This window comes from Mya arenaria, chromosome 5 (assembly GCF_026914265.1).
Source record: "Mya arenaria isolate MELC-2E11 chromosome 5, ASM2691426v1".
NCBI classification, from domain to species: Eukaryota; Metazoa; Mollusca; class Bivalvia; order Myida; family Myidae; genus Mya; species Mya arenaria.
The window spans coordinates 35,506,523-35,520,180 of NC_069126.1; the positions used below are offsets into that span (position 1 = coordinate 35,506,523).

The window sequence follows — 13,658 nt, forward strand, 5'->3', positions numbered from 1 at the left end:
ATATGCATTTTACAGGGTAACTTTGATGCTGGATACCTGTATGAGTGTGAATTCCCGCCACCATCTTCTGCTGATGAGGATTCAGGGGAGGCAATTCGTGAGGTGGCACCATTAAAGGCCATTGCAGTACCCGACTCCAATGATGTGCCTATCTGTACCATCAAGTGGAGGTAGTTATTCATATGAATGAAAACTTGTACACACTTTTTTCTTCTTTAAACGCTACCTGATGGTGAAAGGGTTTGGTGTAATCAGAATAAAAATAATATACACATCAACAATACACCATCAAAATCATACAATGTACAGGTTCTTAGAATTCAAATATTTAAATAAGCATTGCTACTGGAAGAAAAAAAGCATACAACCAGTACAGGGCTTGCTCATTTGAAAAACAGGACATATTATTCCAACATCTTGTTATCAAGGAAAAGTACAGAATGGGACAGTATGTATTTTAATGTTCTTTCTTGCAGCAAAAATGGCCAGCAGGCCATGTTTGGTATGGAGAATGGTCAGATTCGAATCCAAAATCTCATTCACGCATTTGACATCTCGGAGCTGGGCCCATCTTGGTGCCTTAGCATGCATGACAATAACTATGGTCAAATCACTGGCCTCCTACAGTCCTACGACGGGTCCATGCTTATCTCCGTCGGCGCTGATGGCAACTTCTTCCTTTTCTCTGTGATGGGCCAGGAGCAGCTAGATCAGAAGATTGCAGAAAACAAGGCCAAACTGCCATCAGCCAAGGTAGAGGGTCCATGTTGTGAACAATCAAACAATTTAAACTGAGCACACAAGTGACAAATTGCATTCTTTTGTGTACATTCAATCCATGGAGCAGGGTACTCTGTATTGATAATTTTCCCGTTATATAAACTGCACATAATACACCACCATTTAAACATCATTCTTCTTGAAGATATTTGATTTGAATTGAATGACAGTGAATTACTGTTTAAAATACATTGAAACATTAATTCTATTCTCAAGATATGAAAATATCTGTAATATATGATAAATATGATAATATATATTCACTGACTCTTTTCTGTCCTACAGAAGCTTGATGAGAGCAACCTTCCAGACGACATAGAAGACCCTAATGCATACAGTATAGAAGAGGCGAAACAGAAGGCTGAGCATGACAAGATGATGAGAGACGCTGAGGAGAAGAAGAAAGAGGTGCGACGACACATCACCAAGATGAGAAGGATGTTTAAACAGCTCCTAGAACAGAACGAGTCCCTGCCCACACACCTCCGGCTTCACAAGGATGTAAGTGATAACAATTTAACATTGTTAGATTACTTAATCCATGGGTAAAAGAAATACAGCTCTGTCTAGGGATGTATGTGAATACTTTTTAACATAAGTGTATTCACCCAGGGGTTAAAACAATACAGCTCTATCTGGTGCAAGTTGTGTAGGCAGAGCGCTAGTTGATAGTACCACATAAGAGTTCTCAGAAACTAAGCTACAACCTGATTTTCAAACCCACCTCCAAATAGTCTACATGGTATTTACATGACCTAAATCATGATAGTGCTGTCAGTGGGTCAGTCAAATTTTAGTTTCAATTTTTTTATCTTAATAACAATTAAAGGGAAGAAATCAGAACTACACTGTTAGTATTTCATTATACAAAATTTATGAGGTATCATTTATTTTCGGTACAGTGAAATTAAAATTATGATCCATGTTTTTTTTTACCAAAAAAATTTGTTAATTTCTGCAGGAGTTTGAGATGGACAGAGAGATCAAGAAGGAGTTAGAGAGACACAAGGCAGACAAAATAGACGTTGTGCGACGTGAACTTGCCTGGGAGTCTGAGAAACAGAGGATTGCACTCGAGAAACTCAGAAAAAGGTGTGGATAACTTTGTGCTCATTTGATAGTTTCCTATGATTGCTTTTTAACCTCATAAATATTTTCCTAGTTATTTAATATATAGAAGCATATTAGGTAATACAATTAATGACTGTGTTTTCTTCACATCCTTAGTTTTATTTTGGAAAAAGCAAGATCATTTTTCAATTTAATTCAATTTATCGAATAAACCTTGAATGACTGTGTTAAATGAATATAATTTCTTTCTTGCTAATTGAATACACTATTAAAATTTATTGAATATATCGATTTTATTATTATCAGTTGTATGCTTATTAATAAAACTATAAGTCCCAGTGTATAATTTTATGAAGATCTGTTCACTTTTGCTGTAATCTCTTAAACACCTGTTGCCACAAATTCCACAGTTAAAACAGAGCACCAAAATTACAGCTTATATTTTTTTATCTGTACACAAATCATGTACTTTTTATTTGTTAACATTATAATGCATTAGAATTAATGAAAAAAATTGTGCATTTATCAAGTGTAAAACATACTGTATTGTGCCCCTTTAACGTCATGTTTCCTACTTATGTTATACTTATTATAAAACCTATTTTCGTTTGTCCTGACTTGAATAAGAGTAAATAAAATATTGCAGGTTCAAGGATGTGGTGGAGTGTGATCGCATCGTTGTGAAGGCTTTCGAGACGCCTCACGAGGTGGCCAGTTTCCGTGCCTCGAAACTCTCTGATGATTTCTATCAGCTCAAGGCTGACTTCGAACGACGGAAAACTCAGATTAGGGATGATATGACCCGGGACCCAACAAGGGACCTCATAACTGGTACGGCTTGCTTGTTAGATTTGAATTTGGGTATGATTTAGGCTTAAGTCAAGTTTATACACATTTATCTTCGCTTGATTATTATGATACCTTATATTATGTATGCTGATATAAATCATGGTCTGGTGTCCACTTTTAGAGACCATGAGCACCCACCTGTTAATGTTGTACTGATAAGTGCTTTCCATGAGAGTTGTTCCCCTTTGTAATAATTTGGACAAGAATGATTGGCTTATAATTTGAATAAAATATTTCTATGAAATGGGTGTTTGCATTTGACACTGCACCTTTGTGTGGACTTAAACCTAGTCAGTCCTATCGTGACTGGACACAAGATCGATGTAACACCTTTTATTTTCATATTGAGCTACATCTGTCTTGGGTAGCCACAATAATGCACGTTTAGGGAACTTTTTTTAACATTTGGATATTCATTTTGTTCCCTAAACAGAGTCGCCAAAACAAAAATCGTCCATGACTCTGAAGCGGCTGTTTATATGGACTACTGTCTTGCGAAGATTTCTCCTCCAAATATTTTTTACTCTTCATGTAGGAGCTTTTACCTATATCACTATAATCAGGTGCATCAGGATTTGGTGGGGGTCAGGCAGGTGATGGAATGGAGGCAAAGGTGAGCATGACCTTGAAGGAAAGCAAGTGGGAGCATGTGAAAAATACCTTTATAAACTTTTCTCCAGGCGGGACTCGTATATCAGACGCTGCAGGTGTTGGTGGGGGTCAGGCAGACGACGGCACAGGTGCCAAGGTCAGCACGACCTTGAAGGGAAGCATGGGTGAGCGGATCACAAAGGCCCTGCAGAAAGTTGAGGAGAAGAAGAAGAAACGTGCTGAGAGAAAAGCTATGGTCAGTAGAAAGATAAAGATATAAGAATTTTGTTTCAACAGAAAATAATGAAATTTGATACAGTTGCTTGATATTTAAAATCACAAATCATGTAGCATTTCAATTTTAAATGATCAGTGTATTTTTGTAATTAGGTTGTAATATATAAGGAAAATCTTTGCATTTATTTGAATAACAGCAAGTAATAAATACTTTAATCAAGATGTTCTGAAAAGTCAGACAGTCACTGTACAATCAAACACAGATCTTTTAAACAAGTCAATTACAATCTGTTCAATCTAATTTTATTTTTCCAACATAGAGGTCAGAGCTGTATGCCACAAAACCAGATAATGGCTATGAGGATACCCAGGGTATCACTGCCATTAAGGAGGGCGAAAGAATTTAATAAAAACTAGTGGTATTATCTAACCTTATTTTCTTCAAATCCCCAGTACCGTTTTCAGAGCTGTATACTACAAAGCCTGACGATGACTACGAAGAGCCCCAGAACATAGCAGCCATTAAGGAGATGAAAGACTACAAGTCTGTTATAAATAGCTGTAAACGCTGTTTTCAATTTCATTGAAATTAATGGTATAATGTAACCTTATGTTCTTTCCATATCCCCAGTGGTCAGAGCTGTATGCCACAAAGCCGGATGACGACTACGAAGATCCCGAGGACATCTCTGGTATCAAGGAGGCAAAGGACAACATGGGTGACTACAAACTGAAGACTGCACACGACTATGTGGTACCTGACCATCTCCGCATGAATGTGGACAAGGCACGCGGAAGGCTGCTTGTGCTTAAAGATTTGGTATGTTTCTATGTTATAAGCAACATTTCAAATCAGATATGTTTTATCGATTTTTGGTATAAAATTCAATGAAAGCGACCTGTGTGTCTTATGTACCAATGATTTTCTTTATCTTCATAAAAAATATGCATAAATGTACAGAAAACTCTTAATCAAGTTTACTTTCCCGTGTGTTTAAAAATAACTTATAAAACATGTTACCTTTCCAGAAACTTATTGCAACAATTGTTTTTTCACAAATAATCAACCCTTTATTAATTGACATGCCTAAATCTGAAGTTCAATTTCACTGACAATATTTATGATTGATCAGAACCCAGGTGTAAGGATAATCCAGTAAATCAGAGTGATCTCAAGGTTTCAAGTTCATAAGAATAAATATCTTTAGTATAAACATCAGTGTGAATATACAGTCAACAAAAGTAATTAAGTGTCACTTACACAATTTTTAAAATATTGATAGAAAACAACTGACTTCTGACTATTAGAAAATACATGCAGTCATTAAAGTGCAAAGGTGTACCTTCGGGTATATATAAAGTTTGAATGAAATCTGAACATGAAAAAAGTGACTCATAATTTTGTTGAGTATACCTAAGCATCTCTGAATCTTGTATGGAACTTGATGAAATATTATTTCCCTCACCAGATCCATGAGAACAAGTATGAGTTTAACCAGCGTCTGTTGGCGATGCGGGACAAAAAGATCCGAATGATCGAGGAGATTCGAGACCTCACATCCGAGCTGGAAGGTGTACACGCAAAACTCTCTGCTGACCTCATGAAACCGGTACCCCCTGTACCGGAGATGCATCCAGACGAAATGCCAGAAAAGTAAGCTTTTTTTCAAAAATGTAAATGCCAAGTGTTGCTAATTTTACAGACTTAAAATTATTTCTTGTGTACTTAGGAGTCATATCCATACTTAAGTCCCTTTCTTAATTTAAGTATTTGATACATTTCTTGATTCAAAATTCATGATTTTTATGTAAAAAATCACTTATTCATATCTTTTAATTTGACTTTGAATTTTTAAGAAATATACTTAAGTTAAGAAATAACTTAAGATGTTTTATGAATACCTGCAGAGCTTGTAGTAATTTCCAACACTGTTCATAATTTTATTGCATACTTAAGAAATAATTAATTTATTTGAAAATCTCTCACAGGAAGCTGGAATACACCCGTGAAACGTTGATATCCTTCAAGAAGCAGCTTGCTGATCAGTCGTCACAGGAAAAGAAAGGTGGTGGAGAGGGCGGTGGCTTTGGGGGATTCGGAGGATTTGGAGGGGGTGGTGCAGCTGATAAGAAAGCGGTGGGTGACCATTATATGTATTGTTATTTTTGTTTGTGAGAACAGAAAGTGAGTGCTTTGGAAGTAAGATTTAACCCACTAGTCTAATAAAAACACTAAATGCTTAATTAATTCACCTTAGGCTTACATTTTAAGCTTGTCAATTTCTCGCAAAAAAGTTGTGATTTGTGAATAATCTTGGTTATCATAATAGCTTGTTTGTGCCCCCACACCCACACCAAGAAGTTATGATTTGGGCCTAATATTGGTGTCGTTGTTAGAAATTCTCTCAATACCTCTTGGGCCATTTTCAATATAGTTCTTTTCCTTATCCTAGACACGCCTCAATAAATCCATTCACTCCATTGGCCAGTTAATTTTAAACTTAAATCAAAAGTCTTGGAATTTAATCTTAAAATCAAGTTAAGTCTAAGGTGGTTATTAAATAGTCCCCCTGAAAGAAACTTTTTGTGAGCTACATGTATAGCTTTATATAAAAAAGGGCAAGTATTGCGGTCATCTTGTCATCTTCTTCTTACTTTTTTCTACTATGTTAATATTAAAGATCTCTGAGAAAACATCTCAATCTCTATTGTAATGTTTGTGCTGTTTCAAAAGCCAGTAGCTGTTATAGCAAATACACTCTGGGGGTAGTTTTTGTCTTACTGGTTTATCTCTTTCATATGTTTATTCATCTTCTGCCTGACAGGATGCAGGGCGAACAACCCCAACATTGACTCAGAAGCAGTCTACTTCGGTCAGCACTGTTCGCGGTCAAGATGAACCCGATACGCCGGATGATGTAGAGGAAGAGTTGTCACCCTTAGAAATTCAGCTGCGAGAGGCCGAGGTTGTTAGGTACGTAAGGGGCTGTTTGGGGTTTAGGTTAGGGTTGGGTCGCTTATCAGATTTTACTTGACATAGCCCAGAATGTCAAAGATGAGTTGCCTCCCCTCCAGGAACACCGCAGTGCCGTGCCTTTAGCTGTTAGCTCAAGAGTGCTCTAAAAACAATTCCTATGCAGTGATACATGAATGTAACAAGAGAAACCTTAGAATTCTCTTTTGGAAATAATTTGCCTTGCAGAGAGCCTTTTTTTATCAGGACTGACAAACAAGTTGTGCAGCTTAAAGGAACTGTAACATCCTGTGAACTTTCTGGAGGCTGGGCTTAACCTTTCCTGCTAAATTTCTATTGGTATACTTATGCTGTTTTTTTATCAAAAGCATTCTTGAAAATCAGGCTGTAAGAGGAGCTCTTATGTGTACTCTCAAATACACTCTGTCTATGCAACTGGCTCCAGGTTTGAACATCTTATTCCAAGTCTTAACAACATGCTCCAAGTCTTAACAACTCCCTTCAGGTTTGAAAACACTCTTCAGAATTCCCTTCAGGTCTTAACAACTCTCTTAAGGCCATAACAACTCTCTCCAAAAGTCTCAACAACATGATCCAAGTCTTAACAACATGCTCCGAGTCTTAACAACTCTCTTCAGGTCTTAACAACTCTCTTAAGGCCATAACAACTCTGTCCAAAAGTCTTAACAACATGATCCAAGTCTTAACCACTCTCTTCAGGTCTTAACAACTTTTTTCATGTCTTAAGAACTCTCTCCAAAAGTCTTCACATTTTGCTCAAAGTCATAACAACTTGCTCCTGGTATTAACAACTTGCACCAGGTCTTAACAACTATATTAAGGTCTTTACGGCTCACTCCAAAAGTCTAAACAACTCATTCCAGGTCTAAACAACTCTCTCCAGGTCTTAACAACTAACTCCAGGTCTTAACCATTATGTGTATCCTACAGGTTATCATATGAGCAGGACCGGCTGTTGAACAGAATCCATGAGATCACTCAGAACTTTGACGCAGAGCTGAGACTACTGAGACATGACAAGTTCAGGCTTGACATTGTCATGAAGAATGCTGACCTCAGGTAAAAAATTGGGATTCTTAGTTCAAGGATGAAACTGGCTTTGTCTTTTTTTAAAAAAGAACTTAACGCAAACTTGAAATCATTTATAATTATCTTCTATTTGTTTAAGTACCAGCAATTTATGGTTTTACATGTATCTTTATTCCTGCTCCTGAAATAAGAAGGTCATATATTCATATTTTGCATGTGTCATAATCCTTAAACAATGTCAATATTAAAAGGATAATATCAGGGGCCCATGTCATAAAAAGATCCTTCACAGCAAGTTCATACACAGGGGAGGTTTTTATCACAATATGAATTCTTGATAAAAAAAAAACCTAAGTAGAGTATGGACAGTGAAAGGAACTCTCACCTTAGCATTCCTATGAAAAACCAGTATGATGCTTAAACAAGTGAGTAAGACAGGCCTTACACCAAAATAAACCACAACATCACTACCTGTTGTTGTTGTTACAGACAGGTGACACTTTTCGAGGAGTTGGTGCTACTGAAGGAATATGAGAAACGAGAGGACGTCCTGGCTGACAAGGTCACAGGCAAACAGCAGGAAAAACTCGACATGCAGGCTAAGGTAGGATATTTTAAAGTTACAGAGTTTATTTGTGGTCTTGTAAGCCCAGTGGTTAGCACACTCTCTTCTCACCTAGGCCACTTGGGTTCCATTCTCAGCCTGGCACCATGTGAGTTTGCTTAATGGTCACCAAGTTGCATAAGTGGGTTTTTTCCAGATTCTCTGGTTTCACCCCACAACCTAGGACAAACTCTCAAGCAACACTGTACCAATGGCAGTGACTTAGTACTTATAAGTTATCATACCTTAAGTTATGAATGTATTGTTCATCAAGGTTGCTCCATAAATAAACATAAATGTTGCGTGCATGCTTACAATGAAAAATGGCATATGAATAGCTAACTCATATAACTGTAGCTAAAATAAGTCTCAATTTAAAGCCCTGGATCAATTGCCAAACACAAAGTAACGATCATTGACAAACCTCCCTATCTTTTACATTACAGTAAACAGGATTTATCTTTTGGTGAAATTTGAAGCACTTGCTTTAAAAATATAACCTTATCCCCTAGTGCCCATGTATATACCACTGATATATGCCAATGGTTGAAGTACTGCACAGGCCAGCAAGCCATGGATTTGGTATTTTTTTCTGTTGGGCTTATTGAACATTTTTGTACACTTTGGCTTTAAATTGTAACATTTCTTTTACCAAGCAGTGGAGTAAGAAATATGCTTTTTGTTGAAAAAAATACCTAATTTCATAGACATGTTTTTCAGATCGTAGATGTGACGGGTAAGCTGGAGGGAAAGAAGAAGGAGATTGAGCGTCTTCAGGAGAAAGAGAAAGCCCTGTTACTACAGTTCCAGGGCTCTCTCGGCGAGAATAACAAGTTTACTGACTACCTTACCAAGGTCTTCAAGAAGAAGATCAAGAGGTCTAAGAAGAAGACAACTGAGGGAGATGGTATGTTTGGTTAAAGTTAACAACGGGATTAACGACATTGTTGTTAACTTTAAAATGTTAACTATTTGATGATGTGCTCACATATTTAAATAAAAACAAGAACAGCTAAAATAGATGTCTCAGATCTTGTAAAAAAGTACAGCAAATAACAAGTGTATCTATAAAACTTCCAGAGCAATAACGATTTGAAAGCTGACAACGTTGTCATTAAAGTGGTTGTTAACTTTAACAAAGTTCTAAACAATCGCCCCAATGTTTGCCTGAGTCAATCAATCCTGTGTTAAGGCAGTGTGCGGGGGTATAGTCACCAATTCTGTGATATCTCTAGTGTTTTTATATTTAACAGAATCAAAGTTTTCATATTTTATTCCAGATGATGATGAAGACAGCGATGATGATTCAGAGGATGATTCTGACTGGGACGAGGATGAAGATGATGAAGAAAGTGAGGCTGGAGGTTACGATCTTGACATTTGCCCTTCAGGGTGTGACCAGGTTAGTTCACCGTGATTTGTAGGTGTATAAGTGATGAGTGAGGGTGGAGTTGATTGAGGGTGATTTTGACTAGGACGAGGATAAAGATAATGAAAGTTATGTTGGTAGTAATGACAGTAACATTTGTCCACCAGTATGTGATGAGGCCTGTTCACTGGTTCATAAGTGTAAGAGTTGGGATGGTTTGAGTCTTGTATTGGATTGACATTATGTGACCGTGGGTCTGTCAGATGGTTGGTAAATCATGGCTTATCCATACAAGAAAGTAAGAACAGTTTGATAATAAACTCACAACATGTTTTTATTGAAGCATATAGTTTATTGTAACTAAAACTAAAATTTAAAAAATCACTTGATCACATTTTTCCAAACTTCACAGGGCCCTTGTTAACATTCTCAACAACTTTTTTATCCTCCACCACAGACCCTGTATGAGGCAACTTGTCAGCTGCGTGAGAAACGTCTGGATATTGAGGAAGCCCTCATTGAGGAGAAGAAGACAAATGACACTCTCAAGAAGGAACTGGATGGCTATGGAAAGAAGTCCAAGGTCATTGACAACGGTCTCAAGACTGCACAACAGGACCTGGAGGCATTCCAGGTAAAATTTAAAACAATACAAACTTTACAAATAGCTGTTCATTTGGTTTTCATCTGGCTATTCTAAAAAACATGTATAAATATCCAAATTCTGCAGAGATCTACATCAATATCTGAAGATGTGGATTATGAAGACATTGAACTCGTTTTAAAATAGATTTTGTTGAGACAATTTCAAACAATGTAATGATAATAAAATGAACAGAAGTTTTGATGGCAGTCATTCAAATTCATTGCTAGGAAAGCTGAGAAAACCAAGAGGATGATATCAGATGTATCAAAATGCTTCAAATGACATGTATATTTTCATTTCCTAGTGCATTGCAAAAGAGTTTATAATAGAACAATATATGTGTTCTATTAATCCACAGCTTAAAAAATGCAGATTTAAATGACCTTGACCCTGTCGTGTCACTTTAACTCCATGAGATACCGAACATTATCAGATTCCTTATTATAGTACCATATTTTTACCTATAAACTCGTTATTCTCCTCAGTAACAGTGTGAAAAATCTTTATTTTTCCAACAGCAGCTAATGAAGCAGAAGAAGTTTGATGACCTTGACATTTCTGTGTTGTTAAAACTTACCAGATGAAGTACATGATAACATTTCTGATGTTAAACCTTAATTAGACAAGTAAACTCTTAATTCTCCTGTGGCAAACTTTTTTTTCTCCACCAACAGCTTGAGAAGCAGCAGAAGTTGAATGACCTTGATGTGGTTGTGTCGCTGAAACTCCACCAGATCCAGTATATGATCAATGGAATCCTGCCCCAGGACCTCTCACAGACGCTTGTGTTTGAGTCAAATGGGGTCACAAGACTTCAGCTCAGGATCAAGGAGCTTGAGCAAGAAAAACACTCCACAAAGAAATATATGAGGTGAGTTGTTGTGTGAAACTTGTTTGATGTATCTTTTATGTTTTTAGTTTGAAAAAGCTTTACCTTACACTCATTGCCATACTAGATAATGTCATCATGCTAGACTTACATTGGTTTGAGCAACTCAGGGAGTGTTGTCTATGTATTTATGGAGACATTTTGTAAAACGCAAACTGGTGATGTGGTCGGCTGTTGAAAACTTAAGTTTGACTGGAATTTTAGCTGCTTTTCAATGATAAATAATCTATTTATTTGTCAGCATTGATGTTGTTGTGAACATCATCAACATGAAAAACTTCCACTTCAAATTAAAAAAACTCCAGATATTACAATGAAACTTGGTATACGTCTTAAGCAAGGCCCAAAAGCTTTAAAGATTGTTAAGTTGTAGCCTAACGTTTTAAACTCTGTGTTGTCCCGTCATTATTCTCCAGAGTTATGACCCTTGTTTGACAGGGAAAAAAAACAAAACAGAAGCATTGGTGACCTTATCTTGTAAACAATTGATTTTTGTATTCTTACAAATTATAATAAAGTAATGACATGCCAAAACCTTTTGCAAAAATAAAAATGTGTGTTGTTTGGTGCAATTGATCTCTACTATATACATGTAGGTAATTCTCTTTTGTATTATCCAACAATAAAAGATTATATGAGCTGTTTGCTATTTCCAGAGAATCTAAGAAGAAGCATGTTCAGCTGATCAAGGACCGGCGTACGTTCGAGGGGAAGATTCAGGAGATGGACGGCGAGTGCGAGGAGATGATGATCAGCAAGTTTGGATGTGTCGTTGACATTGAGAAGCTCGAGACAGTCACGGTGAACCGGGCCATCGAGGAGCTGAAGGAGAAACTTAGGATGACAGAGATACAGTGTTCGGAGGAGGTCATGGAGTGGAATGTACGTAGGCTTGAAAATGAAACAAATACTGAGATAGTATAAAAAAAATCACAATACGGAGATAGTATTATTATTTGAACATTACAGAGATAGTTCTAAAATTTTCTCAATACGAAGATAGTTTTAAAATGTTCACAATACAGAGATAGTTTTAAAATTTTCACAAAGCGGAGATAGTTTTAAAATGTTCACAATACAGAGATAGTTTTAAAATTTTCACAATACGGAGATAGTTTTAAAATGTTCACAATACAGAGATAGTTTTAAAATGTTCACAATACAGAGATAGTTTTAAAATTTTCACAAAGCGGAGATAGTTTTAAAATTTTCACAATACGGAGATAGTTTTAAAATGCTCACAATACAGAGATAGTTTTAAAATTTTCATAAAGCGGAGATAGTTTTAAAATGTTCACAATACAGAGATAGTTTTAAAATGTTCACAATACAGAGATAGTTTTAAAATTTTCACAATACGGAGATAGTTTTAAAATGTTCACAATACAGAGATAGTTTTAAAATGTTCACAATACAGAGATAGTTTTAAAATGTTCACAATACAGAGATAGTTTTAAAATTTTCACAAAGCGGAGATAGTTTTAAAATGTTCACAATACAGAGATAGTTTTAAAATTTTCACAATACGGAGATAGTTTTAAAATGTTCACAATACGGAGATAGTTTTAAAATGTTCACAAAGCGGACATAGTTTTAAAATGTTCACAATACAGAGATAGTTTTAATATTTTCACAATACAGAGATAGTTTTAAATTTTTCACAAAACAGAAATAGTTTTAAAATTTTCACAATACAGAGTTTTAAAACTTTCACAATAGATTGTTTTAAAATTGTCACAATATAGAGATTACAAGTTTTAGAATGTTCACAAAACGGAGATAGTTTTTTAAATTTTCACAATACAGACATTATAAGTTTTAAAGTTTTCACAATTCAAAGATAGTTTTCAAATGTTCACAATATGGAAATAGTTTTGAATTTTTTACAAATTAAAAAGCGTTGCGAAATCCAATTGACACCATGTAATAATTATTGTTATAAATTATATCTAGCTAAATTTTGTACTACTAATGGCATTGCAAGTGGCAAATTTCAGATACTTATATAATTACATATGCATAATGATATTGTTTACCATGAATATAATATTACTTTAATTATTGTGAAATGAGAATTATCACTTGTAGCATGGCCATTGCTTGGAAACTGCGCTAATATTGTGATGTTTAAATAGAATTAAAATACCTTTAAAAGTAATATTGCATTGTTTAAATCTTGATATATGAATTTAACCTTTAGCATTATAATATTTATATGTATTTTTGCTTTTCAGGAGAAACTAGTAGAAAAGAAGGACATGATAACAGACCTGATTCGGGAAAACACAAAACGTCTAAACCAGCTTTCCACACTTCTTAATGCAAAACATGGCTCAGAGGGGTCGCTCGACTCACGACAGAAAAACTTGGTAGGGCATTAGTTTATCTATTTACACTTGTACTTTTCTGGTAAATCAGTACATACAGGGGCCCACTTTCCAACAAAAGAATGACAAAATATCTTAAGATAAAAAAAAAATGCTAGCTCCAATGTTTTGCCTAAATCAAATCCACTTTGTCTAAACTGACAAATTAAACTATTGTATTACTTTTGAAATAGATATTATTATTTCTAAGAACTATTGTTTTGATAAAGCC

At 35.7% G+C, this 13,658-nt stretch overlaps 1 protein-coding gene across 4 annotated transcripts in view; it reads left to right on the plus strand.

Moving 5' to 3' along the window:
* Nucleotides 1-13,658, plus strand: part of LOC128234874 (cilia- and flagella-associated protein 44-like) — a 29,565-nt gene that overhangs the window by 12,462 nt on the left and 3,445 nt on the right. For all 4 annotated transcript variants that reach the window (XM_052949462.1, XM_052949463.1, XM_052949464.1 and 1 more), the window contains exons 20-37: nucleotides 16-170; nucleotides 477-753; nucleotides 1,066-1,281; nucleotides 1,742-1,872; nucleotides 2,498-2,682; nucleotides 3,381-3,547; nucleotides 4,160-4,348; nucleotides 4,998-5,182; nucleotides 5,518-5,665; nucleotides 6,354-6,502; nucleotides 7,454-7,582; nucleotides 8,042-8,156; nucleotides 8,877-9,063; nucleotides 9,437-9,558; nucleotides 9,983-10,159; nucleotides 10,846-11,042; nucleotides 11,717-11,942; nucleotides 13,295-13,429. In XM_052949462.1, coding sequence (XP_052805422.1) covers nucleotides 16-170; nucleotides 477-753; nucleotides 1,066-1,281; nucleotides 1,742-1,872; nucleotides 2,498-2,682; nucleotides 3,381-3,547; nucleotides 4,160-4,348; nucleotides 4,998-5,182; nucleotides 5,518-5,665; nucleotides 6,354-6,502; nucleotides 7,454-7,582; nucleotides 8,042-8,156; nucleotides 8,877-9,063; nucleotides 9,437-9,558; nucleotides 9,983-10,159; nucleotides 10,846-11,042; nucleotides 11,717-11,942; nucleotides 13,295-13,429 — 3,090 coding nt within the window. The remainder of the gene's footprint in view (nucleotides 1-15; nucleotides 171-476; nucleotides 754-1,065; nucleotides 1,282-1,741; nucleotides 1,873-2,497; nucleotides 2,683-3,380; nucleotides 3,548-4,159; nucleotides 4,349-4,997; nucleotides 5,183-5,517; nucleotides 5,666-6,353; nucleotides 6,503-7,453; nucleotides 7,583-8,041; nucleotides 8,157-8,876; nucleotides 9,064-9,436; nucleotides 9,559-9,982; nucleotides 10,160-10,845; nucleotides 11,043-11,716; nucleotides 11,943-13,294; nucleotides 13,430-13,658) is intronic.